General features: G+C 39.3%; 1 protein-coding gene across 1 annotated transcript in view; it reads right to left on the reverse strand.

Moving 5' to 3' along the window:
- CHM (CHM Rab escort protein) overlaps nucleotides 1-27,355 on the reverse strand; it is a 211,080-nt gene that overhangs the window by 38,246 nt on the left and 145,479 nt on the right. The window contains exons 10-12 of the mRNA XM_065900805.1: nucleotides 16,517-16,621; nucleotides 16,047-16,110; nucleotides 10,688-10,784 (exon numbers count right to left, since the gene is read on the reverse strand). Of these exons, the coding sequence (XP_065756877.1) occupies nucleotides 10,688-10,784; nucleotides 16,047-16,110; nucleotides 16,517-16,621 (266 nt within the window). The remainder of the gene's footprint in view (nucleotides 1-10,687; nucleotides 10,785-16,046; nucleotides 16,111-16,516; nucleotides 16,622-27,355) is intronic.

Below are 27,355 nucleotides of genomic sequence, written 5' to 3' on the forward strand. Positions count from 1 at the left end.
TTTTACTTAAAAACTGAAGGCACTTTTTGGCCAACCCAATACTTAAGTTCTAGGAATAGAAATGGCAAGCCATGGTTCTGTTCCTCATATTGGATAAGAAATGTAAAGCTAATTATGCTACAACTACTCTGAGAAACAGTATAGCATGGTGGTTAAAAGTGTAAGCCCTAGAGTCAGACTGTCCGGGTTCAAATTCTGCTTCTCCCTCTTACTAAATCTGTGACCTTGGGTGAATCATTTACCTTTTCTGTGTCTCAGTTTCCTCATCTGAATAATAGAAAAGACAATGGCACCTATCTCAGATTTGTTGTGAGGGATAAGTTAATCCATGTGAAGAACTTAGAACAGAGCCTGCATATATTATGTACTTGATAAATGTTAATTATCATTACTATTAAATTGTAATAAATGTTAACTTAGAAAGAAGTTCAAGTTCTACCTAAATACAGGAGCAAAAGCCTAAGTACATGAATGAGGCAGGGGAAGGTGATAATATTTGAACTAAGATTTGAAGGATGAACAGGCATTTAAACCAGTCTGCAAGGCCAACCCTTATGAAGCTTATGACAGTCTCTGTGTGAAATGCAGGGGTGAGTAGACAAAAGTTTGCCTCACCACAAATTGCTTTAATAGATATTGTCAAAGAATACACTTCATCCAAAGGTGGGGATATCCTATATTTGGAAAGTGCAGAGATGTCCTATCACCATTTCTTACCACATAACATTTAACCCTGGAGAATTTAATAATATGAGGGAAGTTCCTTGACCTCTATAGTGATTCCATGAATAAATATAACTCTATTATATGAGAAAGCTACTAAGACAAATACATACATGTGAAATGCATTTTAGTGTTTCCCCCAAAGAATATATTGGAAATTTAACAATGTCAAAATTCCAAGGAAATGTCCCGGTGATGTTTAAAATAACTAAGATATTGCTTTTTTAAAAAAAATGTGAAGATCACAGTACCACTTCATGCTACATATGACTACAGAACACAAAGATACATGCTTTGTTCTTCTCAATCATTAGAAAGACTTTCCTGAATGAGCTGACCTGAAGAAGAGGTTTGGGGATGAGAAAGTATACACACACATAAATAAATGAATTAAGCAGGAACAGAATCCAAATGACAAAGAAGGAAGGAGCCACATGGGAAAGGGCTAACTTAAGATGGGTCACTGATTAGTATGTTGTGAGGCAATTTGGAAAAGTGGTTTAAAATTTCAGGAAATTATGTATCAAAGTAGGAAGGTTTGATAGTAATGAAGCATAAAGAAAAATGCTCAAATTTAATGACCACTTGAAACATTTTTATACTGTAGCAGCCTGGAAATAAACACCCCGAACTGTGGATTCAATTGTACATAATCAAAATTATAACAAACATCTGGTATAGTATGTCAAATTTTGGCTACACTATTATACATGTCTGTAATATGATCCCTTATCTTTGTGGCATAACCAGTTAAATCTGTTTTTAATTCATACTGTAGAGAAATCAGAAAATCAAGGTAAACAAATAAAAAAAAAGTTAGTTACCTGTCTTCCCACCATTTAGGGATAACCACTGTTATGACTATTTTGGCATATACTCTTTGGAATTTGTTTCCTATAGAGTCATGTACCGATAAATACACGTATGTGTCTGCATATGTATATATAAACACACAAATAGGTTCATCCCTCACAATACAAAATAAGTTCAAAAATTTTACTCATGACAGAAAATTTATATAAGCAAACTTTATGTTGTCATTATAGTTAATATGAAACTGCAAAGTTTCTAGTTTTTTTTACATCTTTATTGGCGCATAATTGCTTTACAATGGTGTGTTAGTTTCTGCTTTATAACAAAGTGAATCAGTTATACATATACATATGTTCCCATATCTCTTCCCTCTTGCGTCTCCCTCCTTCCCACCCTCCCTATCCCACCCCTCTAGGTGGTCACAAACCATCAAGCTAATCTCCCTGTGCTATGTGGCTGCTTCCCACTAGCTATCTATTTTACGTTTGGTAGTGTATATATGTCCATGCCACTCTCTCACTTTGTCACAGCTTATCCTTTCCCCTCCCCAAATCCTCAAGTCCATTCTCTAGTAGGTCTGTGTCTTTATTCCCATCTTACTCCTAGGTTCTTCATTACATTTTTTTCTTAGATTCCATATATATGTGTTAGCATACAGTATTTGCCTTTCTCCTTCTGACTTACTTCACTCTGTATGACAAACTTTAGGTCCATCCACCTCATTACAAATAGCTCAATTTCGTTTCTTTTTATGGCTGAGTAATATTCCATTGTATATATGTGCCACATCTTCTTTACCCATTCATCCGAAGATGGGCATTTAGGTTGCTTCCATGTCCTGGCTATTGTAAATAGTGCTGCAATAAACATTGAGGTGCATGTATCCTTTTGAATTATGGGTTTCTCTGGGTATATGCCCAGGAGTTGGATTGCTGGATCACATGGCAGCTCTATTTTTAGTTTTCTAAGGAACCTCCATACTGTTCTCCATAGTGGCTGTACCAATTTCTATTCCCACCAACAGTGTAGGAAGGTTCCTTTTTCTCCACACCCTCTCCAGCATTTATTGTTTTTAGATTTTTTTTTTTTTTTTTTGCGGTACACGGGCCTCTCACTGTTGTGGCCTCTCCCATTGTGGAGCACAGGCTCCAGACGCACAGGCTCAGCGGCCATGGCTCACGGGCCCAGCCACTCCGCGGCATGTGGGATCTTCCGGGACCGGGGCACGAACCCGTGTCCCCTGCATCGGTAGGTGGACTCCCAACAACTGTGCCACCAGGGAAGCCCTGTTTGTAGATTTTTTGATGATGGCCATTCTAAGCAGTGTGAGGTGATACCTCATTGTAGTGTTGATTTGCATTTCTCTAATAATTAGTGATGTTGAACAGCTTTTCATGAATGTTTATTTTTAATTATTTTTTTACCCTTAATGTTTATATTGTGCTTATAAGTTGATAAGAAAGAATAATCAATAGACAAATGAAATGAATAAGGGATTCATAGAAAAAGTATAAATACCCAATAAACACTAAGAAAGGATGGTCAACTTCATGAATTATTAAATATACATTTAAACAAAATATTTTCTACTTTCAAACTGGCAATGGAGATTTGATAATACCCAGTGCTCTTGTTTGTTTAGAAAAACAGACATGTTTGCTTATAAACTACCAGTGGATATGCAAGTTGATACCACTTTGGGAGAGGGGCAATTTGACATTATATATCAAAAGCCCTAAAAACTCCAGAAACTTTCAGAAACTTTGGGACTTCCATTTCCAGAAAGATGGAGTAAAGGTACTCTTCTCTATTGTTCTTGCTAACTACAGCTAAAAATCTTGGACATAATATATAAAACAAACATAAGAAAACCCTGAAGTACAGAGAAGAAAAGCAGACCAGCTAGGGACCTTGGGACCAAAGGAACAAAATGGCAGAGTTCCCTGGGTTTTCTTTTGTTTTTAAAAATTAATTAATTAATTATCAGCTGCATTGGGTCTTCATTGCTGTGTGTGGGCTTTCCCTAGCTGCGGTGAGCAGGGGCTACTCTTCGGTGTGGTGTGCAGGCTTCTCATTGCGATGGCTTCTCTTGTGGTGGACCACAGACTTTAGGTGCGCGGGCTTCAGTAGTTGTGGCGCACAGGCTCAGTAGTTATGGCTCGCAAGCTATAGAGGCCAGGCTCAGTAGTTGTGGCACATGGGCTTAGTTTTTCCACGGCATGTGGGATCTTCCTGAACTAGGGCTTGAACTTGTGTCCCCTGCATTAGCAGTCGGATTCCTAAACACTGTGCCACCGGGGAATTCCCTCCCTGGGTTCTCTTTTTGCCTCATGTATCTCAGACTGGTTACCAGAGAAAATGGCAACCAAGAAACATCAATGGACTCAGACAAACAAAGCCCCAACAAAGGTCTGCTCTCATTAGTCAAAAGACCAGGAAAGGGGCAACCTAGCAAGACAAAAAACTTTTAGACATAGTTGTTCTACCCCAGTCAAAGACCATAGAAAAAAACCAAGGCCCCACCTCTACACTCACCATTAAAGGTTGAATGGGGAGTGTAGACTTCCACTCTTCACCAGGCTGTAATGAGGTGCCCCAACCTCCCTGGTAGGGTGGTGTCAAAGAAGGCCAAGTATGGAGCCAGGACTTTCATCCCCCCATGGAGAAACAGTCCCCATCCTCTACCATGTCAGCAGAGACCATGATGGGATCCTAGATTTTCACCCCTACCCAGCAGTAATGAGGACCACTCCCCAGCCCCACTGTAGTGGTGTCATAGGAGGCCAAATGGAGAGTGAAGTCTCTCACCATTGCCTGAGTAATGAGGCCACACCCTCTCCCCATGGTGTCATTGAGGCCATGTGGGGAGCAGTGTCAAGACACTGCTGCTCCTCCTAGCCAGGTTGGAATGAGTGGAGGCCTAGTGGAGAGCTGGCACTACAATAACTCAGCAGTAATAAGGAAGTTCTCCAACCTCTGGGTGCCAAGTGGGGAACCAGGACTTCCACTACCACCTGGCAGTAACAAGGGAGCACTCCCTTTCCCCACCAGAGCAGTGTCAGAGGAAGCCTAAGAACAAGATCTAAGTCCCATTATATAACAAAAATGCCTGGGTATCGATCCAAAATTACTCATTATACCAAGAACCAGGAAAACTTCAACTTGAATAAGAAAAGACAATCAGCAGATGCCAACACGACACAGCTGCTGTACTTGTCTGAAGATTTAATGTAGCAATCATAAAAGTGCATCAGGGACTTCCCTGGTGGCACAGTGGTTAAGAATATGCCTGCCAATGCAGGGGACAAGGGTTTGATCCCTGGTCTGGGAAGATCCCACAGGCCGCAGAGCTACTAAGTCCATGCACCACAACTACTGAGTCTGCACTCTAAAGCCCATGAGCCACAACTAACTGGTCCTGTGCGCTACAACTACTGAGCCCACACACTGCAACTACTGAAGCCTGTGTGCCTAGAGCCCGTGCTCTGCCACAAGAGAAGCCACTGCAATGAGAAGCCCACGCACTACAACGAAGAGTAACCCCTGCTCACCGCAACCAGAGAAAGCCCGTGTACAGCATTGAAGACCCAATGCAGCCAAAAAAAAAAAAAAAAAAAAAAAAGCATCAATGACCAATTACAAACATACATGCTGGAAACAAATGAAACAAACTGTCTCAGCAAAGAAAGAGAAAGCCTTAGCAAACAAGTAGAAGATTTTTTTTTTGAGAAAAGATAAATTGTTCATTTCTGTTTACAAAGCACAATATACATAATCATTATAATTTATAGATAGCTTAAGAGAAAAAAGGGCTCCTTAAATCCAGAAAAAAAGAGCATTAAAACATTAACAGTAATCTAAAAAATAAAAAGTCACAACCATCCCTCATCAGTTCGTTCCATCTTAGTAATGGATTCTTGTTCTAATCAATCATGGGTTAGTCGTCTCCTGATACCTGCTTCTTCACTAGAGTTCTGAAAATCCTGATGCATTCCACAAGTAACAAGTATAGGATTTAAAGAAGAACCAAATGGAAAATTTTAAACCAAAAATGTAATAATTAAAACTTTAAAACATAATGGTTGGGTCCAAGAGCAGAATGGAATGCACAGACGAAAGAATCAGTGAACTTAAAAGTAGAACTGTAGAAATATGACACAATATGAACAAAAGAGAGAAAATAGACTATATAAACATGAACAGAAATACATGTAGTTTGGGCTCTTCTTGCTCTTTGTACTATCTTTGTACTCTCTGTATCAATACTATCTTAGTATTGTTACCACTTTGGCTATACTCCTTCATATAATCCACTGTGTCTAGCAGGGTACACTGCTGTCAATAGGTGTAATAAATATCTTTGAATAAAAATAACAGACACAAAAGAATAGGGATGTGACCTGCACCTCTGGGAGGGAGCTGTGAAGGAGGAAAGGTTTCCACACACTAGAAGCCCCTCGCAGGCGGAGACTGTGGGTGGTGGAAGGGGGAAGCTTCGAAGCCGCGGAGGAGAGCGCAGCAACAAGGGCGCGGAGGGCAAAGTGGAGAGATTCCCGCACAGAGGATCGGTGCCGACCAGCACTCACCAGCCCAAGAGGCTTGTCTGCTCACCCACCGGGGGGCGGGCGGGGGCTGGGAGCTGAGGCTCGGGCTCAGGGAGAGGACTGGTGTTGGTGGCGTAAACACAGCCTGAAGGGGGCTAGTGCGCCACAGCTAGTCGGGAGGAAAAACTCTGGACCTAAGAGGCAACAGACCATTGTTTCAGGATGCGCGAGGAGAGGGGATTCCTTCCCCGTCTGTCCACAGAAGGCAGAGTACGGCTTAAACGAGCTCCAGAGACGGGCGTGAGCTGCGGCTATCAGCTCAGACACCGGAGACAGGCATGAAACGCTAATGCTGCTGTTGCAGCCACCAAGAATCCTGTGTGCAAGCACAGATCACTATCTACACACCGCCGCACCACCCTGCGAGCCTGTACAGCCCACCACAGCCAGGGTCCCGTGATCCAGGAACAACTTCCCCAGGAGAACACACGACTCAGGCTGGTGCAATGTTACTCTGGCCTCTGCTGCCGCAGGCTCGCTACGCATTCCAATTATAACTACCGTACCCCTCCCTCCTTCCGGCCTGAGTGAGCCAGAGGCCCCTAATCAGCCGATGCTTTAACCCCGTCCTGTCTGGGGGGAACCAGAAGCCTGAGGGCAACCTACACGCGGAGAAGGGGCTAATTCCAAAGCTGAACTCCAGGAGTTGTGCAAACAAAGAAGAGAAAGGGAAATTTCTCCTTGCAGCCTCAGGAGCAGCAGATTAAATCCTCACAATCAACTTGAGGTACCTACATCTGTGGAATACCTGAATAGACAAGGAATCAACCCAAAATTGAGGTGGTGGACTTTGGGAGCAACTGTAGACTTGGGGTTTGCTGCCTGCGACTGACTTGTTTCTGATTTTTATATTTATCTTAGTATAGTTTTTAGCACTTGTTATCATTGGTGGATTTGTTTATTGGTTTTGTTGCTCTCTCATTTTTATTAAGTACACTTTTATTTTTATTACTTTAATTATTTGTTTTTATTTTATTTTTTTTTCACTTTTTTTTTCTTTCTCTTTTTCTCCCTTTTCTTCTGAGCTGTGTGGCTGAGAGGGTCTTGGTGCTCCAGCCTGGTGTCAGGCCTGAGCCTCTGATGTGGGAGAGCTGAATTTACGGCACTGGACCACCAGAGACCTCCCGACTCCATGTAATATTAATCGGCGAGAGTTATCCCAGAGATCTCTGCCTAAAAGCTAAGACCCAGCTCCACCCAACGGCCAGCAAGGTCCAGTGCTGGAAGCCTCATGCCAAACAACTGGCAAGACAGGAACACACTCCCACCCATGAACAGAGAGGCTGCCTAAAAGCATAATAAGCTCACAGATACCCCCAAAAAACACCACTGGAAGAAGTCCTGCCCCCCAAAAAGACAAGATCCAGCCTCATCCACCAGAACACAGACACCTGTCCCCTCCACCAGGAAGCCTACACAACCCACTGAACCAACCTTACCCACTGGGGGCAGACACCAAAAACAACGGGAACTACAAACCTGCAGATTACAAGAAAGAGACCCCAAACACAGTAAGTTAAGCAAAATGAGAAGACAGAGAAATATACAGCAGATGAAGGAGAAACGTAAAATCCCACCAGACCAAACAAATGTAGAGGAAAAAGACAGTCTACCTGAAAAAGAATTCAGAGTAATGTTAATAAACATGATCCAAAATCTTGGAAAAAGAATGGAGAAAATACAAGCAATGTTTAACAAGGACCTAGAAGAACTACAGAGCAAACAAACAAGGATGAACAACACCATAAATGAAATTAAAAATTCTCTAGAAGGAATCAATAGCAGAATAACTGAGGCAGAAGACCTGATAAGTGAACTGGAAGATAAACTAGTGGAAAAAATTACCACAGAGCAGAATAAAGAAAAAAGAATGAAAAGAATTGATGACAGTCTCAGAGACCTATGGGACAACACTAAACGCACCAACATTCAAATTATAGGGGTCCCAAAAGAAGAAGAAGAGAAAAAGAAAGTGTCTGAGAAAATACTGGAAGAAATTATAGTTGAAAACTTTCCTAACATGGGAAAGGAAACAGTCAATCAAGTCCAGGAACTGCAGAGTCCCATACAGGATAAATCCAAGGAGAAACATGCCAAGACACATTATAATCAAAATATCAAAAATTAAATACACAAAAAAAATTAAAAGCAGCAAGGGAAAAGCAACAAATAACATACAAGGGAATCCCCATAAGCTTAACAGCTGATCTTTCATCAGAAACTTTGCAAGCCAGAAGGGAGTGGCAGGACATATTTAAAGCGATGAAAGGGAAAAACCTACAACCAAGATTACTCTACCTAGCAACGATCTCATTCAGATTCAGTGGAGAAATCAAAACCTTTACAAACAAGCAAAAGCTAAGAGAATTCAGCACCACCAAACCAGCTCTACAACAAATGCTAAAAGAACTTCTCTAGGCAGGAAACACAAGAGAAGGAAAAGACCTACAAAAACAAACCCAAAATAATTAAGAAAGTGGTAATAGGAACATACATATTGATAATTACCTTAAATGTAAATGGATTAAATGATCCAACCAAAAGACACAGACTAGCTGAATGGATACAAACAAGACCCATATGTAGGCTGTCTACAAGACACCCACTTCAGACCTAGGGACACATACAGACTGAAAGTGACGGGATGGGAAAAGATATTCCATGCAAATGGAAATGAAAAGAAAGCTGGAGTAGCAATTCTCATATCAGACAAAATAGACTTTAAAATAAAGACTATTACAAAAGACACAGAGGACACTACATAATGATCAAGGGATCAATCCAAGAAGAAGATATAACAATTGTAAATATTTCTGCACCCAACATAGGAGCACCTCAATATATAAGGCAAATGCTAACAGGCATAAAAGGGGAAATCAACAGTAACACAATACTACCAGGGGACTTTAACACCCCACTTTCACCAATGGACAGATCATCCAAATGAAAATAAATAAGGAAACACAAGCTTTAAATGACACATTAAACATGATGGACACTATAAAACCCTTAGAGGAAAATATAGGCAAAACACTCTATGACATAATCACACCAAGATCCTTTTTGATCCACCTCCTAGAGAAATGGAAATAAAAGCAAAAATAAACAAATGGCATCTAATGAAACTTAAAAGCTTTTCCACGGCAAAGGAAACCATAAACAAGATGAAAAGACAACCCTCAAAATGGGAGAAAATATTTTCAAATGAAGTAACTGATAAAGGATTAATTTCCAAAATTTACAAGCAGCTCATGTAGCTTAATATCAAAAAAACAAACAACTGAATCACAAAATGGGCAGAAGACCTAAATAAACATTTCTCCAGACAAGATACATGGATTGCCTAAAAACACATGAAAGGATGCTCAACATCACTAATCATTAGAGAAATGAAAATCAAAACTATAGTGAGGTATCACCTCACACTGGTCAGAATGGTCATCATCAAAAAGCCTACAAACAATAAATGCTGGAGAGGGTGTGGAGAAAAGGGAACACTCTTGCACTGTTGGTGGGAATGTAAATTGATACAGCCACTATGGAGAACAGTATGGAAGTTCCTTAAAAAACTACAAATAGAACTACCATATGACCCAGCAATCCCACTACTGGGCATATACCCTGAAAAAACCATAATTCAAAAAAAGAGTCACGTATCACAATGTTCATTGTAGCACTATTTACAATAGCCAGGACATGGAAGCAACCTAAGTGTCCATCGACAGATGAATGGATAACGAAGATGTGGCACATATATACAATGGAATATTACTCGGCTGTAAAAAGAAATGATATTGAGTCCTCTATAGTGAGGTGGATAGACCTAGAGTCTGTCATACAGAGTGAAGGAAGTCAGAAAGAGAAAAACAAATACCATATGCTAACACATATACATGGAATCTAAAAAGAAAAAAAAGGTTCTGATGAACTTAGAGGCAGGATCGGAATGAAGATGCAGAAGCAGAGAATGGACTTCAGGGCATAGGGAGGGGGAAGGGTAAGCTGGGACAAAGTGAGAGAGTAGCACTGACATATATACACTACCAAATGTAAAACAGATAGCTAGTGGGAAGCAGCCACATAGCACAGGGAGATCAGCTGGGTGCTTTGTGACCACCTAGAGGGGTGGTATAGGGAGGGTGGGAGGGGACACAAGAGGGAGGGGATATGGGGATATATATATACATATAGCTGATTCACTTTGATATACAGCAGAAATGAACACAACATTGTAAACAATTATACTCCAATAAAGATGTTACAAAAAAAAAGAAAGAATTGGAAAGTCACAGAAATCCTTTCACTGGAGAGATTAACAATGGTGCCTGTGAAGATTTAGCCATAGAAATGTTTAGAGGCAAGGGGAAGGTATGAAATGACTTACTGTATGAACATACACTGTTTGAACAAATACTGTGAATTAAAAAATATATATATATATATACGGCAAAACTCTACTAACACAACCCTGAGAACGGTAACAACAGCTGTCCCCGTTTACTTCCTAAACAAACACAAAAGAAAATACCAGACTCTGTTGTGCTTACATGTGCCTTTCATGCATGTCATTGTTGAGGAACATAACTCAATGACCCGAACAGCAAAAGCTCCTGGTTCTTCTGCTGGCACTGTCAAAATGGAAATCTAAAAAGCAGAAACAAAATATCAGACATAGCTGTTAGATCTCATTTTCATTTTTCTATCATTAGAGTGTAATTAACTTCCAAACTGAGTGTCTTTTTTCAAACTCTCATTGATGTTTGAAAAACATTGATCTGGAAGGATTGAATTTTAGAACAGCTTGAAACATAAAGCATGCACATGTGTCCTAATGTCCAGTTTCTGCATTATTGATATATTTACATATGATATATATACTGCAGTCCTTTAATTTGTAGACAATAAATATTTCAAATATCTTTAATATTTATTAAATCCTTCACTTACTACATATTTTCAAAGGATATGATTAATTACCTCTGAGTTGTATGTACTTCACTGTTTGAAATCAGAGGACATTACATTAATTTTGATTATTCATATTGGCTAAAAATAGCAGTTATAGAGCACTAAAAATTTAAAATGTTACAAATTGCAAGGAAATTGAAATAAGCAAAGTATATGTCAAAATGTACCAAAGTACAGCTAAACATATACCAAAATGTTTCAAAATGAATGGCTTCAAAGTAATTTAAGGACTCCATTAATATGTAGTATGCTGCCCTAGGCAGCACTCATATGCTATGTGGCTTTATATTTAAAAGACTTTAAATAACCATCAGGTCAGTGTTTCTCTACAGAACCAAAAGCTTCAATATTAATTCTCAATTTAATCTTCAATCTGAGGAAACTATATCATTTTATATAGGAAACATTGCCAAAAAGTAAAGTCCCATTTGTACTTTTACCTGTGAGCATTATGCTTAGATTTTTGACTGGCCATGTCACATTGATAGCCTACCAAGGAAATGCCTACAAGTTCTGAAAATAGAAATTATTTTGACAATCATGACTATCTTACTGTCATTACCTGTATATACATTTTGGGTTTTACAATGTCTCAAAAATTGTGTTCTCCATATTCCTCTTAACTCCTTTTGCTGCTGTCTATGATAAAAAGTGTTGTACTTTAGCATTAAAGAGAGGAACCACTAAAACATGGATTTAACGTCATATGATAATTATCAAATGACTATGACTAAAAACATGTGTATAACTGGAAAGGTATCTTAAGGACTGTATCAACACGTAAGTACTTCTTTTGTTTCCTACAACTATCATCTATATTTTTTTAAAAAACTGAGATATAATCAGTGACCCCCTACTACAGTGCCTTCTGTCTGAACCCTGAGAATGTAACTGTCTTAAATCTCAGAGAGATTATAACAGCCATCAAAAGATAATTCCTTCAACACTTTAATACCACTTCCATAAAATTTATCTAGACTGACACCTACTCTTTCCTCTAAGTCTCATCATTTTATCTGTGCTTCAAAAATTTAAAAAGGGGAAAAATTCATATAGGAAACAAAAAAAGGCAGGCCAGGTGTACATTTTAGATTGATCTCTCTGATGGCTATATGGAGGATAGAGTTATAGGAGACAAGATGAGAAGCAGGGTGACCAGTTAGAAGGAAGAGGTGATGAGTTCCAAAACTGGAGCAGTGAGAATAAGGATCAAGAGGAAAAGCAGACTGGAGCAACTTCTAGGATGTACAGTGACAAGGACCTGGAGGCTCATGAGATTTCAGAGATAGGAGGAAGAAATCGTTGTTGGAAGGATGTAAGTGCTTTCATGGAAGTAGGAAGCGATGGATGAGTAGTTTGGAGAGGGAAGACGGTGAGTTCAGCTCTGAGTATGTTCAGCTTGAGGAGTCCTTGGGACAGATGTCCAGTAGGAAATTTGGCCTGTGGGCCAAAAGTCCTGGGAGATATACAAGTGGAAGGCTGTCACCAACTTTTATGCAGAGTTGGAACCATGAGAGTACATGGAGTCAAGCAGCAAGTGTGCAAAGAGTAACAGATATGGTGGGCTGAGCTGAGAACCCCGAGGAAGTCCAATATTTAAGAGGAGGATAGAGCCCACAGAGGAGGCAGAGAGGGAATAGCCAGAGAGTTATGAGGAAAACCAGGAGAACACAGTGTCATGGAAGCCAAAGGAGTAGAGAGTTTCAAGAGAAAGGGAATAATCAACACTGTCAAATATACCAGAAAAGACCTAGTAAACAAAACCCCAAAAACGCCCTGTGGTCTTGACTAGTACAAAGTTATTAATAAACTTACCAAGAGAAACTATGGTAGGAATGTGAGGGTAGAAGCCAGGTTGGTCTAGAAATGAATGAGACGTAAGGAGCTGGAGGCAGCAAGTAGAGATACCATCTCAATAATATTGACAGGAGCAGGGGAGAGATTGGATACTAGCTACAGATGGGGGCAGACTCAAGGGAGCATTTTTCTGTTTGCCTTATTATTTTAATTTTTGGAACAGAAAATGCTAATACATGTGTATAGGTTGAGGGGAAGGTGCCAATAGTGGGGAGAGGCTAAAAATGTAGGAGAGAGAGCAGGCATACAGGGTGGTGTGGGTGCATGTGTGTGTCAAGTGTGCTGGTGAAAGGGCTTGGCCTTGGACAAGGAGGGGAGACCCCTCATTAGTCTCTGTGCTGGTGTACATAAGTTGTGGGTGGTCGGCCAGGAGGTCAAAGGGCACTGTGCTTAGTAGGTGTCCTTACTTTTCTCAGCAAAGTGATGGGGGAGAGTGAGAGGGCTAAAGGTGGGTAAAATAGTGAAAAGTTGGACTAGGCTCTGAGGGGAGAGGGCACTATCTGAGCCAGTGAGGAGCTAACTGGTGGTGGGTACTGAGGGTCCTGCTGGATGAGGTTGGTGCCCCCAACACTGTGGTGGTGCCAGTCTGTCTGGCTGTACTGTTTTCCCAATCAGCCTTAGTGATCCAGGTGTAGATCCCAGCTTCATCCAGGTATGGGACTTTCCTCTGTGGGTGCAGAGGAAGAACATGGCTACACAGGAATTGAAGGTGTTGGAGAAAGAGCAGTTCAGAAGATCCACCGTGTGGTCTAGGACATGGAAAAGGAAAAGGGCAGAAGGGAGCTAGAAATCTCGGAGGAAACAGAGGGAACAAGGAATTGTACGTCTCTTTTAATAGGTCAATGAGTAGGCTGGGTGGGGGTAAGAGAATGAAAAAGCTGGAAGGATCAGAGCAGATTAATGCCACTGTAAACCCATGACCTCCAGATTTAATTGGACCCCTCAACACTGCCCAGCCATCTGACCACGAGACAGGTCACTCTCCACGGTGATTATTTTACACCCTTCCATGAGCTTTGACCCATCCCCACACTCATACCTCCATTCTCAGGAGATAACCTCACCTTGTAATTTAAAAAGTAAATAGAACCCATCAGATGGGAACTCCCAAACGTACAGATTCTCCTGCATTCACCCTCTTATTTCAAAGTGTCTCACATCCCATCTAAGGGCAATGTTTTTTACCTGTTCTCTGAATCCCATCCTCCCCAGTCTTTATCTGGACCTTGCTGCATCAATTATCCTCCTTTTCTCCTGGGAATCTTCAACCTCTCCCTCTCTACTGGCCCCATCCCCATCAGTTGAAATATACTCTAATACAGGGGGCCCCAACCCCCGGGCCACGGATGGGTACTGGTGTCTGTGGCCTGTTAGGAACTGGGCCACACAGCTGGAGGTGAGCGGCAGGCAAGCGAGTGAAGCTTCATCTGTATTTACAGCCGTTCCGGATTGCTCGCGTTACCGCCTGAGCTCCGCCTCCTATCAAATCAGTGGTGGCAATAGATTCTCATAGGAGCGCGAACCCTATTGTGAACTGCGCATGCGAGGGATCTAGGTTGCACACTCCTTATGAGAATCTAATGCCTGATGATCTGAGGTAGAGCTGAAGCGGTGATGCTAGCACTGGTGAATGGCTGCAAATACAGATTATCATTAGCAGAGAGGTTTGACTGCACAGAGACCATAATAAATCAATTGCTTGCAAACTCATATCAAAACCCTATCAGTGAGTCGCAAGTGAAAACAAGTTCAGGGCCCCCACTGATTCTGCCATATGGTGAGTTGTATAATTATTTCATTATATATTACAATGTAATAATAATAGAAATAAAGTGCACAATAAATGTAATGCGATTGAATCATCCCAAAACCATCCCCCCCACCCTGGTCCATGGAAAAACTGTCTTCCACGAAACTGGTCCCTGGTGCCAAAAGTGTTGGGGACTGCTGCTCTAATACTTTAAAGAAATGCCCTCTTCGCTTCCACATCCCGCTGCAGGAATCACTTCTTCCCTCTTACTCTTCCCAGCTTAGCTTCTTCAGAAGCATCTGTTTGCTCTCTTCACTTTTCTGCCTTTGTCATTCTTTGACCCATTCACAAAGCTTATGGTTTACTGGGAGCTACAGACAAGTAAACTAGCAACTACAGGACAGTGTGATGAGTGCTATGATTTTACCACTTCTCGCTCACACCTGTCACACTGTACTGTTGTTGCTATTTATCTGTCTGTATCTGTATCCTCTAGACTGCAAGCTATGAGGGCACAGATGCTATCATGGTCAGCACTATCTCCTCAGAACCCAGCACACTGGCTGGCATGTCGAAGGCACTCATTGTCTGCTGAATGATTAAATGAAAGTATTTGCACTCACTCGTAAAATTAACATATTTGCTTTATATAATACAAAGCTTCCAACTTAAGGAAATTTCGGAACCTATTTTTAGCAGTAGCATATAGGATAGGTCTGACAGTCACACTTACTAAGTAAGCTGATTTTATCAGTCCTGTAAATTATGGTCAGAAGGAGAAGGGGGCATACTTCTGGAATTTAAGTGTTCAAACTGAGGAAAAACCACAGGTATAAAGACACTTCTATCGAATCAGGGGTTATGAGGAGGAATGGGGTACCGAAATGAACCATGGTGATGAGGAAATGTCAGAACTGAAAACGTGTGCTGATATTCATTCACACCGGGCCCCTAATGGTGAGCTTACCACCACTGCTGTAGGACTGGTTACCATAAAGCCTTTTCCTCCAAGATTTTTAAATGCTTCTAAACGCTTTTCTTCTCATAGTAATATACTTTCAATTTCATAGAAATAGCTGTAAAAAAAACTACGATGATTTCAATATTCCTAGAATAAATCTGTTACATAAGATGCAATTATTTGTTCCACTGAAAGGAAATCTTTAAGAAACCAAAATTATTACATAATTGCCATTATGTGCTTTTAAAATGCATTAAATGTATTAGTACATATTGGTTAATATATTTTATTTCACCGATGTTAATTTACACATATTACCATGTAGATTAAGTTAGTAACATGCTATTAAAAAGTACAGAACTGGAATTACCTGTTGATCTGAATCTGTTTTTAGTACAGACCTATCCGTAATCAAGACTGCCCTGGAGATCTGCCTGTAATGCAGAAAACAGTTAATAAGTGACTCAGATTCCATGGATAAATTTCATTTATATAGCTATACAACCACCAGAAGGCATGTTTCAAAGAACTGTTATGATAAAAGTGTCACCTCTCCAAACCAAGTCAAGTTCTGCTTTAATCTATTCTTGGCTCATGAAAGGAGGATGTGTGACCTGGAGACAGACCCCAGCTGATGCAAAGGAGTCAACATTAGGCTAGGCTCCTCCCCAAAACCAGACCTTATAAGAGAACAGTGGTAACACACTGAATATATCTTTGGTTTGGTATACATTTGCATCTTACTTGAAGAACAGAGTCATACAGAAGTGTCAATGTAATCACACAGATGAATTTCCCCGTTTCACCTTCCCTTGCAGAGTGGCTGGAGGGGTGCCTTACCTGTATTGCACATGCGAGCATGTGTTCTCAGAAAAGTAACTGTCTTCCACAAGGAAATGCTTAGAGATTATTCTCTGACCAAACTGATCTATGATTGCTTTACATCTACGAAGAAGATAAGCACAGAAAAATAGTTCTCATTAATGATTACATAATTGAGAAAACGAACATAATCAGCTACCAATCTTGAATCTAAAACTAATGTCTTAAAAGACAAGATTTTAAAATTGCCTACAATTTCACATTTTTGACACAAAACTTCACTAAACTGCAGAATATACATTCTTGTTGCTATTTTGAAGTCTTTTAAACTATAAAATAAGTATAGACTAGAACTTATTTATTTTGAATGCTTAATAATAAGAATAAAGCTAGGACAAGTATTCTATAAGCTTTTCTAATGTTTAGGAACATAGAAGCTTTTTCTTTGTTTAGGAAACAGGCTTTTATTTTTTCCTTAACAGATCTAAGAAGAGGGGGAGGAAAAGTTGATTAAATATCTTGTTATATCATTCACAGTGTATAAAAGTCACTAAAGGCTTTTTATTTTTCTGTTAAGTGTCACTTTCTCTTTTGTTCAAGAATAGCTATCTTGTCCCACGTGTGATAATGTTTTAAACCAAAAAAATGGGATGGAGCTTCTTTTAATATCTGTTTCCACTTTACTCCAAAGGATGATCATATAAAGATTTCTTTCAAGTGCTGTTTCCAAATAAGGAAAACACTTATGCATGGACATTATCAGGTTTCTGTCATCTGATCTGTGTTGGGAAAATGAATCATATAGAACCCTCCACTGACCTTCTTTCAGTGTGTCTAGATAAAAGGATGAAAATTAGAATCCATCTCCTTACAGTGCCACAAGTTATAAATGTACTTTATAGGGCTCATTATCCAAACTAATGGACTAAGGGAAACATCCTTGAAATGGATTTACCAGCACTGACCAAGCCGGTATGCAATATTTCAGGAACTATATGCAAATGCCTGCATGTTTTCTATATCTTTTTATTATGGAAATAGCACAATTTACTTTTGTCACAGCTTTCCTTTCGGGACTAGAATTATTTTATTAGAAATACACTTATGTGTTGCTCCTCATAAAACGCAAGCAAATAATTTCAAACTTATGTCATATTTTAAATATACTGGTATACATTAAAATATGTTACATCACTCTAAAAATAAGCCAAGTAAGAGCTATTTACCAGGCATAAAGGCATTAACAGTAAAATGACAAATACCCAAGGCCAATTGTGAGAGGAATTTAATGTGTATTTCCTAAAGGCAGATTATGATAGGCTGATATTCTTGAATAAATGGCATGCCACTGTCATCAGGATAGACTATGATATCTCGTGATGTTAGATATACATATTTTTAATCAATTAACTACATATTAATGAATGTTATATTACATTAATATTTAGGTGATTTTTTCCCCATCTCACCTTCATCCCACTTCCTTTCTCTTCCCCACTTATGTTTCTATGCATATCTCTTCACATTTCATTAAACTAGAGCTCTCACTTTATAATACTTAACTACATAGATATAAGGTATTTATACCTATTTTCCAAAATAAGTATTTAAAAACTGAAAGGCAAGTTACTCATTCAGTCTCCTGTTTTATTTATTTACTTATTTTTTTAAATTAAAAAAAAAATTGGGGGGCTGTGCCGCGAGGCTTGTGGGATCTTTGTTTCCTGACCAGGGGTCGAACCTGGGCTCTGGCAGTGAAAGTACCGAGCCCTAACCACTGGACCACCAGGGAATCCTCTCAGTCTCTTAAGACATTCATATATAATTTAAAACACAAGGTACTTTGGCGAGGGAAAAGAGAAATCTGCTGATCCATGATGAAGCATTGATCCTTATTTGTCCTGGAAACACTGACAAGCCTTTTTCTTACCTTTAACTCAGAGACTATACAAAGTCAAGAGGGAATAATCTGGGCAGAAAAAAGAGAGTGTAAAAATCTTCTATATCTTGATAGGGATTTGGGTTATACAGATTTATCATCTGTCAGCACTCAGGTAATGAACACTTAAGATTTCGGCACTTTAGGGACTTTCTTGGTGATCCAGTGGCTAAGACACTCCCAATTCAGGGGGCCCAGGTTCAATCTCTGGTCAGAGAACTAGACGCTACCTGCATGCTGCAACTAAAGAGCCCACATGCAGCAGTGAAGATCCTGCGTGCCACAACCAAGACCCAGCACAGCCTAAATAAATATTTAAAAAAAAAGATTTTTGCACTTTATCATATGTAAATATTATATCAAAAGAAAAAGCTGTAAACAAATATTAAACTCTAGTTAATGATATGTGTACTGAAGTGTTTAGGGTGAATTGTACTGATATCCGGAATTTACTGTGAAATGCTTAAAAATGGTGAATAGATGAACAGAGGGTGAATATTTGTGTAGACATATGATTAAGCAAGCATATTAAAATGATAACTGCAGAATCTAGGTGGTGGATATATAGGTGATCATCTTGAAATTCTTTCAACATTGGCACAGAGTTGAAAATTTTCACCATAAAATGTTGGAATCAAATTGAGAGAGGGAGTGATGTTAGTACAAATCTTGGACTCCAGTCTAAGTCTTTGCAAAGGGCTCCCATTTAAATAAACCACACAAATAAACCTTGCCCTCAAGCTTGTGGAGAGCTCCTTGCTTGTAGGCTTCCAAACACCAATGGGGCTGCTTTGGTGGTAGTTACACCTTTGGTGACATTTGGTTTCAGAAATTACGGTATTAGAACTACTGAGGACCACTCAAGAGGGAAGGATGGGTGCATGGAGATTGGGAAGCTCAACTATGCAAGCACAATATGCCAATAAATGTGCCTCTTTATGCTGAAGCTTCTGGATGAAACAGTGATTCTTAGAGTAGAAGGAGGAGAAGGAAGCAAATCAGAATCACACCTGGGGGACTTTTTCAAATTATAAGTACCCCTGGAGATTCTGATAAGCTCCCAAATCCCAAGGAAGAATCACCATGTAGTGTGCCACAGTACTGTTGTATCGTTATGCTGTGCTAGGTGGAGAAAAGTCAAGAGCTATTGCTACAGAAAAAAATATTGATTTCTGCAGAAATTGAGGTGATGGTCACATATGCCTAGTCAGTCTGGTAGATGATAATACAACTTACCTGACAGTCTCACGCTAAAGTACTAAGGCTCTAGGCCTGAGCAAAGATGTTCAAACCAAAATACATTTAAGTAAGTGATAAGATTTGTTTTCCCCTCAGATGCTTACTTACTGTCATATATTAGGCCTAATTGGGAGAACAACAAGTAAAGGAATATTGATTTGGTACCTAGACTTAGACTTTGTATTACAAAGATTAATATAAAAAAATATGACATTCAAGTAATGAAAAACAACAAAATGAAACAGTGCTGCCAGAGACATTAAAATACCCCCTTGTCCACCCCTCCCACATGAAACTGAGGAAGCCATTAAAGATTAACAACATTCTGGATTTAGTTGAGGGCCTTGCTGAGCCTCATAAATAGTAAATTGAGGAGGAACATGACAGGAATTTCCAGTTACACGGACACAATGACCAAGCTGATCATAAGAATCACTGAAGCCAGACAGAACATTTCTAGAGCTGAGCTTTCTAAATCAACAAATCACAACGGTTATTCAGTTCTTGGTTCAATGACATGAGGAGATAAAGAGCAAAATGATGATAAGGAAGAAAACAATCAGCAAGATGAAAACTCTTTATCTGGAATTTGGCCCAGAAGATAAAAATAACATTAAAACAGGTATCCATTCTCTATAATCTTCAGAATTAATATCCCAACTGTTTTTATGATAAGGAATACATAAATCACATATGAAATCATAAAAAGGAAAATATATTAATTAAGGAAATTAGAAGATTCCCAGTAATTGAAGAAAACAAGATAATTCCCCCTACTCTCTATGCCCTTCCATACTTTCTCAAACACTTTAGTTCAAATGCCACCTCTTCGATGAAACCATTCCAAAATGCCTATTACTCATTTTTCTTGGGTAAAAATCTACTCCAATAGTCTCAAACATGATTATAATTCCAAACCTATGGTTCTCTGTTGTAATCAATCCCAAGCTCTGTATCCATATTTTTAACTGCCTATTACCTATTTTTTCTGGATAGGTAATAGACAGTTAAATCATAGCTCCTCACCTGCTCCCCCACTTGGAACCCCAGTCTCAGTTAATGGCATGACCAGCAGTTATAGAGTTTCCCTAGCTCAAAATCTCTCTTCCCACATCTAATCTGCTACTCAAAACTAGCCCCTTTTCTCCATCTCCACTGACACTGCCCTAGATTTTTGTTAAGTCTAATAAGACATTGGACTGCTTACACATTGGTAGCTTATTTGTTTGACATAGTGTGTGGCATAACAACCATGTGCCAAGCACTGTTCTAAGAGGTGAAAGCTTGGGGGGGAGGGGCAGAGTATCAGGGAATGCTCTTTGGAGGAAGTGATATATTAGCTGCTTTTGAAGCAGTTAAAACCAGTTAAAACAAGCAAATAAGAAGAACATTTCAGTAGAAGGGCAGCATCTGCAGGGGTACAGAGGCAAGTAAGAGAAGTACAGGGAGGGAACCACAAGCAGTTCAGTGTTACTGACAATAAAATGGAAGCAGAGAGAGAAGAGAGATGAGCTGAGAGAGGCAGGCAAAGGTCAGACCCCAGAGTCTCATGTGTCATGTAAAAGGGTCTCAGACTTCATTCTGAAGTGATATAAAGTCACTGAAACTTTTTACATAGGGAGGGACAAAGGCAGATCTGCATACTGAACAGATCTCAATGTGTAATTATCTCACTAATTTATTTGTTCCTTAATGTCCCCCAGTAGACTCTAAGCTCCACGAGAACAAAGACCATGATTGTCTTATTCTGTGCTGTATCTCCAGTGCCTGGCACACAGATAACAACTGTTCATGGATGACTGAATAGATGGACAGATGATGGAAGTATTCCATGTACATGAATAGTGCAGAGACAGAAACAAAGATATAGAATCTCTGATTTAGCAGGTAAAGAATCTCTTTCCATCACAGTGCTTCTTCCAAATCACTTCCAATCACAGAACTTGTTAAAGTTCACTCATCTAGTAAGTGGGGAAGCCAGGGTACAGATCCAGGCCTACCTGACCTTAGAGCTTGTAATCTTTGTACACAAGGGCAAGATTCATGTTTTATTTATCTCTTTATCCCCACAGCAACTAGCATGTGGGTTGGTGGAGGTTAAATATCTAGAATATTACCACTATCATTTTGCAAATAGGACATACTAAAATCAGAAATTCAGCAATTTTCCTACAATGACAAATGGTATTAAGAATCAGTCACCTCACACTTGGTCTAACATACTATTCATTACTAACTTCCAAGTACCTGGGAAAGGTAGAGTTATTCCTGACATCAGAGAAAAAGATATCTCAAGAAATAGTAATAGTAGGAAATCTAGTAAGTGAGACAGCTGAAGTTCACAAGAACACTAGCTGAAGTAATTAGATTCAGACTACTGGTTACAGACATGTCTGGTCCAAGGTCATCCATACCCTACCCTAATATCAAATACTACACTGCTAAATGGCCAAATCTAATGTACAGGAGTTTTACATGGTCAGCACTGCTGCAAAGAAAAAGAAAGCTGCTCAACAAGAGCATTCAGTGTCTCCAGAAACAGTCAACAGAGGGGTTCAGTATTAGAACTTAATAAGAGGGTAGAGAAAAGAACTACTGATACCCATGTCCTCTAAAAATTAGTAAAGCAGAGTCAATGGATAATATAGCCAAGAGAGCACAGTCAATGTAGATCTTAGGAGAGCAAATTAAACAAAAATGAAAAATAAGACAACACAAGTTTTTCTTATGAAAAAGAAATACTTTGAAGACCAGGTTCAAGATGACGGAGAAGAAGGACGTGTTCTCACTCCTTCTTGAGAGACCACCAGAATCACAACTAACTGCTGAACAATCATCGATAGGAAGACACTGGAACTCACCATAAAGGATACCCCACATCCAAAGACAAAGGAGAAGCCACAGTGAGATGGTAGAGGGGCGCAATCACAATAAAATCAAATCCCATAACTGCTGGGTGGGTGACTCACAAACTGGAGAACACTTATATCACAGAAGTCCACCCACTGGAGTGAAGGTTCTGAGTCCCACATAAGGCTTCCCAACCTGGGGGTCCGGCAAAGGGAGGAGGAATTCCTAGAGAATCAGAATTTGAAGGCTAGCAGGATTTGATTGCAGGACTTTGACAGGACTGGGGGAAACAGAGACTCCATTCTTGGAAGGCACACACAAAGTAGTGTGTGCATCGGGACCCAGAGGAAGGAGCAGTGACCCCATAGGAGACTGAACCAGACCTATCTGCTAATGTTGGAGGGTCTTCTGCAGAGGCAGTGGGTGGCTGTGTCTCACTGAGAGGACAAAGACACTGGCAGCAGAAGTTCTGGGAAGTACTTATTGGCGTGAGCCCTCCCAGAGTCCACCATTAGCCCCACCAAAGAGCCTGAGTAGGCTCCAGTGTTGGGTCCTCTCAGGCCAAACAGCCAACAGGGAGGGAACCCAGCCCCACCCAACAGCAGACAAATGGATTAAAGTTTACTGACCTCTGCCCACCAGAGCAACAGCCAGCTCTACCCACCACCAGTCCCTCCCATCAGGAAACTTGCACAAGCCTCTTAGACACTCTCATCCACCAGAGGGCAGACAGCAGAAGCAAGAAGAACTACAATCCTGCAGCCTGTGGAACAAAAACCACATTCACAGAAAGACAAGATGAAAAGGCAGAGGCCTATGTACCAGATGAAGGAAAAAGATAAAACCCCAGAAAAACAACTAAATGAAGTGGAGATAGGCAACTTTCCAGAAAAATAATTCAGAAAAATGATAGTGAAGATGACCCAGGACCTCGGAAAAAGAATGGAAGCAAAGATCAAGAAGGTGCAAGAAATGTTTAACAAAGACCTAGAAGAATTAAAGAACAAACAAACAGAGATGAACAATACAATAACTGCAATGAAAAAAACACTAGAAGGAATCAACAGCAGAATAACTGAGGCAGAAGAATGGATAAGTGACATGGAAGACAGAATGGTGGAATTCACTGCTGTGGAACAGAAAAAAGAAAAAAGAATGAAAAGAAATGAAGACAGTCTAAGAGACCTCTGGGACAACATTAAACACAACAACATTTGCATTACAGGTGTCCCAGAAGGAGAAGAGAGAGAGAAAGGACCCGAGAAAATATATGAAGAGATTATAGTTGAAAACTTCCCTAACATGGGGAAAGAAATAGCCACCAAAGTACAGGAAGTGCAGAAAGTCCCAAACAGGATAAACCCAAGGAGAAACATGCCGAGACACATAGTAATCAAATTGGCAAAAATTAAAGACAAAGAAAAATTACTGAAAGCAGCAAGGGAAAAAGGACAAATAACATACAAGGGAACTCCCATAAGGTTAACAGCAGATTTCTCAGCAGAAACTCTACAAGCCAGAAGGGAGTGGCATGACATACTTAAAGTGATGAAAGAGAAGAACCTACAACCAAGATTACTCTACCCGGCAAAGATCTCATTCAGATTTGGAGAAATCAAAAGCTTTACAGACAAGCAAAAACAAAGAGAATTCAGCACCACCAAACCAGCTCTACAACAAATGCTAAAGGAACTTCTCTAAGTGGGAAACACAACAGAAGAAAAGGACCTACAAAAACAAACCCAAAACAATTAAGAAAATGGTAATAGGAAAATACATATTGATAATTACCTTAAATATGAATGCATTAGATGCTCCAACCAAAAGACACAGGCTCACTGAATGGACATAAAAACAAGACCCATATATATGCTATCTACAAGAGACTCACTTCAGACCTAGGGACACATACAGCTTGAAAGTGAGGGGATGGAAAAAGATTTTCCATGCAAATGGAAACCAAAAGAAAGCTGGAGTAGCTATACTCATATCAGATAAAATAAACTTTAAAATAAAGAATGGTACAAGAGACAAGGAAGGACACTACATAATGATTAAGGGATCAATCCAGGAAGAAGATAAAACAATTAGAAATATATATGCACCCAACACAGGAGCACCTCAATACACAAGGCAAATGCTAACAGCTAAAAAAGAGGAAATCAACAGTAACACAATAATAGTGGGGGACTTTAACACCTCACTTACACCAATGGACATTATCCAAACAGAAATTTAATAAGGAAACACAAGCTTTAAATGACATTACAGACCACACAGATTTATGTGATATTTATAGGACATTCCACGCAAAAACAGCAGATGACACTTTCTTCTCAAGTACGCATGGAACATTCTCCAGGATAGATCACATCTTGGGTCACAAATCAAGCATCAGTAAATTTAAGAAAACTGAAATCATATCAAGCATCTTTTCTGACCACAACACTATGAGATTAGAAATCAATTACAGGGAAAAATACGTAAAAAACACAAACACACGGAGGCTAAACAATACGTTACTAAATAACCGAGAGATCACTGAATCAAAGTGGAAATCAAAAAATACCTAGAGACAAATGACAATGAAAACACGATGATCCAAAACCTATGGGATGCAGCAAAAGCAGTTCTAAGAGGGAAGTTTATAGCAATAGAAGCCTACCTCAAGAAACAAGAAAAATCTCAAATAAACAATCTAACCTTACACCTAAAGGAACTAAAGAAAGAAGAACAAACAAAACCCAGTTAGCAGAAGGAAAGAATTCATAAAGATCAGAGCAGAAATAAATGAAATAGAAACAAAGAAAACAATAGCAAAGATCAATACAACTAAAAGCTGGTTCTTTGAGAAGATAAACAAAATTGATAAACCATTAGCCAGACTCATCAAGAAAAAGAGGGAGAGGACTCAAATCAATAAAATTAGAAATGATAAAGGAGAAGTTACAACAGACATTGCACAAATACAAAGCATCCTAAGAGACTACAACAAGCAACTCTATGTTAATGAAATGGACAACCTGGAAGAAATGGCCAAATTCTTAGAAAGGTATAACCTTCCAAGACTGAACCAGGAAGTAATAGAAAATATAAACAGACCAATCACAAGTAGTGAAATTGAAACTGTGATTAAAATCTTCCAACAAACAAAAGTCCAGGACCAGATGGCTCCACAGGTGAATTCTACTAAACATTTAGAGAAGAGCACACACCCAACCTTCTCAAACTCTTCCAAAAAATTGCAGAAGAAGGAAGACTCCCAAATTCATTCTATGGGGCCACCACACCCTGATACCACAACCAGACAAAGATACTACAGAAAAAAAAAATTACAGACTAATATCACTGATGAATATAGATGCAAAAATCCTCAACAAAATACTAGCAAACAAATCCAACAACACATTAAAAGGACCATACATCATGATCAAGTGGGATTTATCCAAGGGATGCAAGGATTCTTCAATATACACAAATCAATCAATGTGATACACCATATTAACAAATTGAAGAATAAAAACCATATGATCATCTCAATAGATGCAGAAAAAGCTTTTGACAAAATTCAACACCCATTTATGATAAAAACTCTCAAGAAAATGGGCATAGAGGGAACCTACCTCAACATAATAAAGGCCATATACGTCAAACCCACAGCAAACATCATTCTCAATGAGGAAAAACTGAAAGCATTTCCTCTAAGATCAGGAACAAGACAAGGATGTCCACTCTCGCCACTATTATACAACATAGTTTTGGAAGTCCTAGCTATGGCAATCAGAGAAGAAAACGAAATAAAAGGAATCCAAATTGGAAAAGAAGAAGTAAAACTGTCACTGTTTACCCATGACATGATACTATACATAGAGAATACTAACGATGTCACCAGAAAACTACTAGAGCTAATCAATTAATTTGGTAAAGTAGCAGGATACAAAATTAATGCACAGAAATCTCTTGCATTCCTATACATTAATGATGAAAAATCTGAAAGAGAAATCAAGGAAACACTCCCATTTACCATTACAACAAAAAGAATAAAATATCTAGGAACAAACCTACCTAGGGAGACAAAAGACCTGTATGCAGAAAACTATAAGACATTGATGAAAGAAATTAAAGATAATACAAACAGATGGAAAGATATCCCATGTTCTTGGATTGGAAGAATGAATATTGTGAAAATGACTATACTACCCAAAGCAATCTACAGATTCAACGCAATCCCTATCAAATTCCCAATGGCATTTTTTACAGAACTAAAACGAAAATCTTAAAATTTGTATGGAGACACAAAAGACCCTGAATAGCCAAAGCAGTCTTGAGGGAAAAAAACGGAGGCGGAAGAATCAGACTCCCTGACTTCAGACTATACTACAAAGCTACAGTAATCAAGACAATATGGTACTGGCACAAAAACAGAAATATAGATCAATGGAACAGGATAGACAGCCCAGAGGTAAACCCATGCACCTATGGTCAACTAATCTATGACAAAGGAGGCAAGGATATGCAATGGAGAAAAGACAGTCTCTTCAATAACTGGTGCTGGGAAAACTGGACAGCTACATGTAAAAGAATGAAATTAGAACACTCCCTAACACCATAAACAAAAATAAACTCAAAATGGATTAGAGACGTAAATGTAAGACCAGACACTATAAAACTCTTAGAGGAAAACATAGGAAGAGCACTCTTTGACATAAATCATAGCAAGATCTCTTTTGATCCATCTCCTAGAGTAATGGAAATAAAAACAAAAATAAACAAATGGGACCTAATGAAACTTAAAAGCTTTTGCAAAGCAAAGGAAACTACAAACAAGA

The sequence above is a fragment of the Phocoena phocoena genome, chromosome X (assembly GCF_963924675.1).
Source record: "Phocoena phocoena chromosome X, mPhoPho1.1, whole genome shotgun sequence".
NCBI classification, from domain to species: Eukaryota; Metazoa; Chordata; class Mammalia; order Artiodactyla; family Phocoenidae; genus Phocoena; species Phocoena phocoena.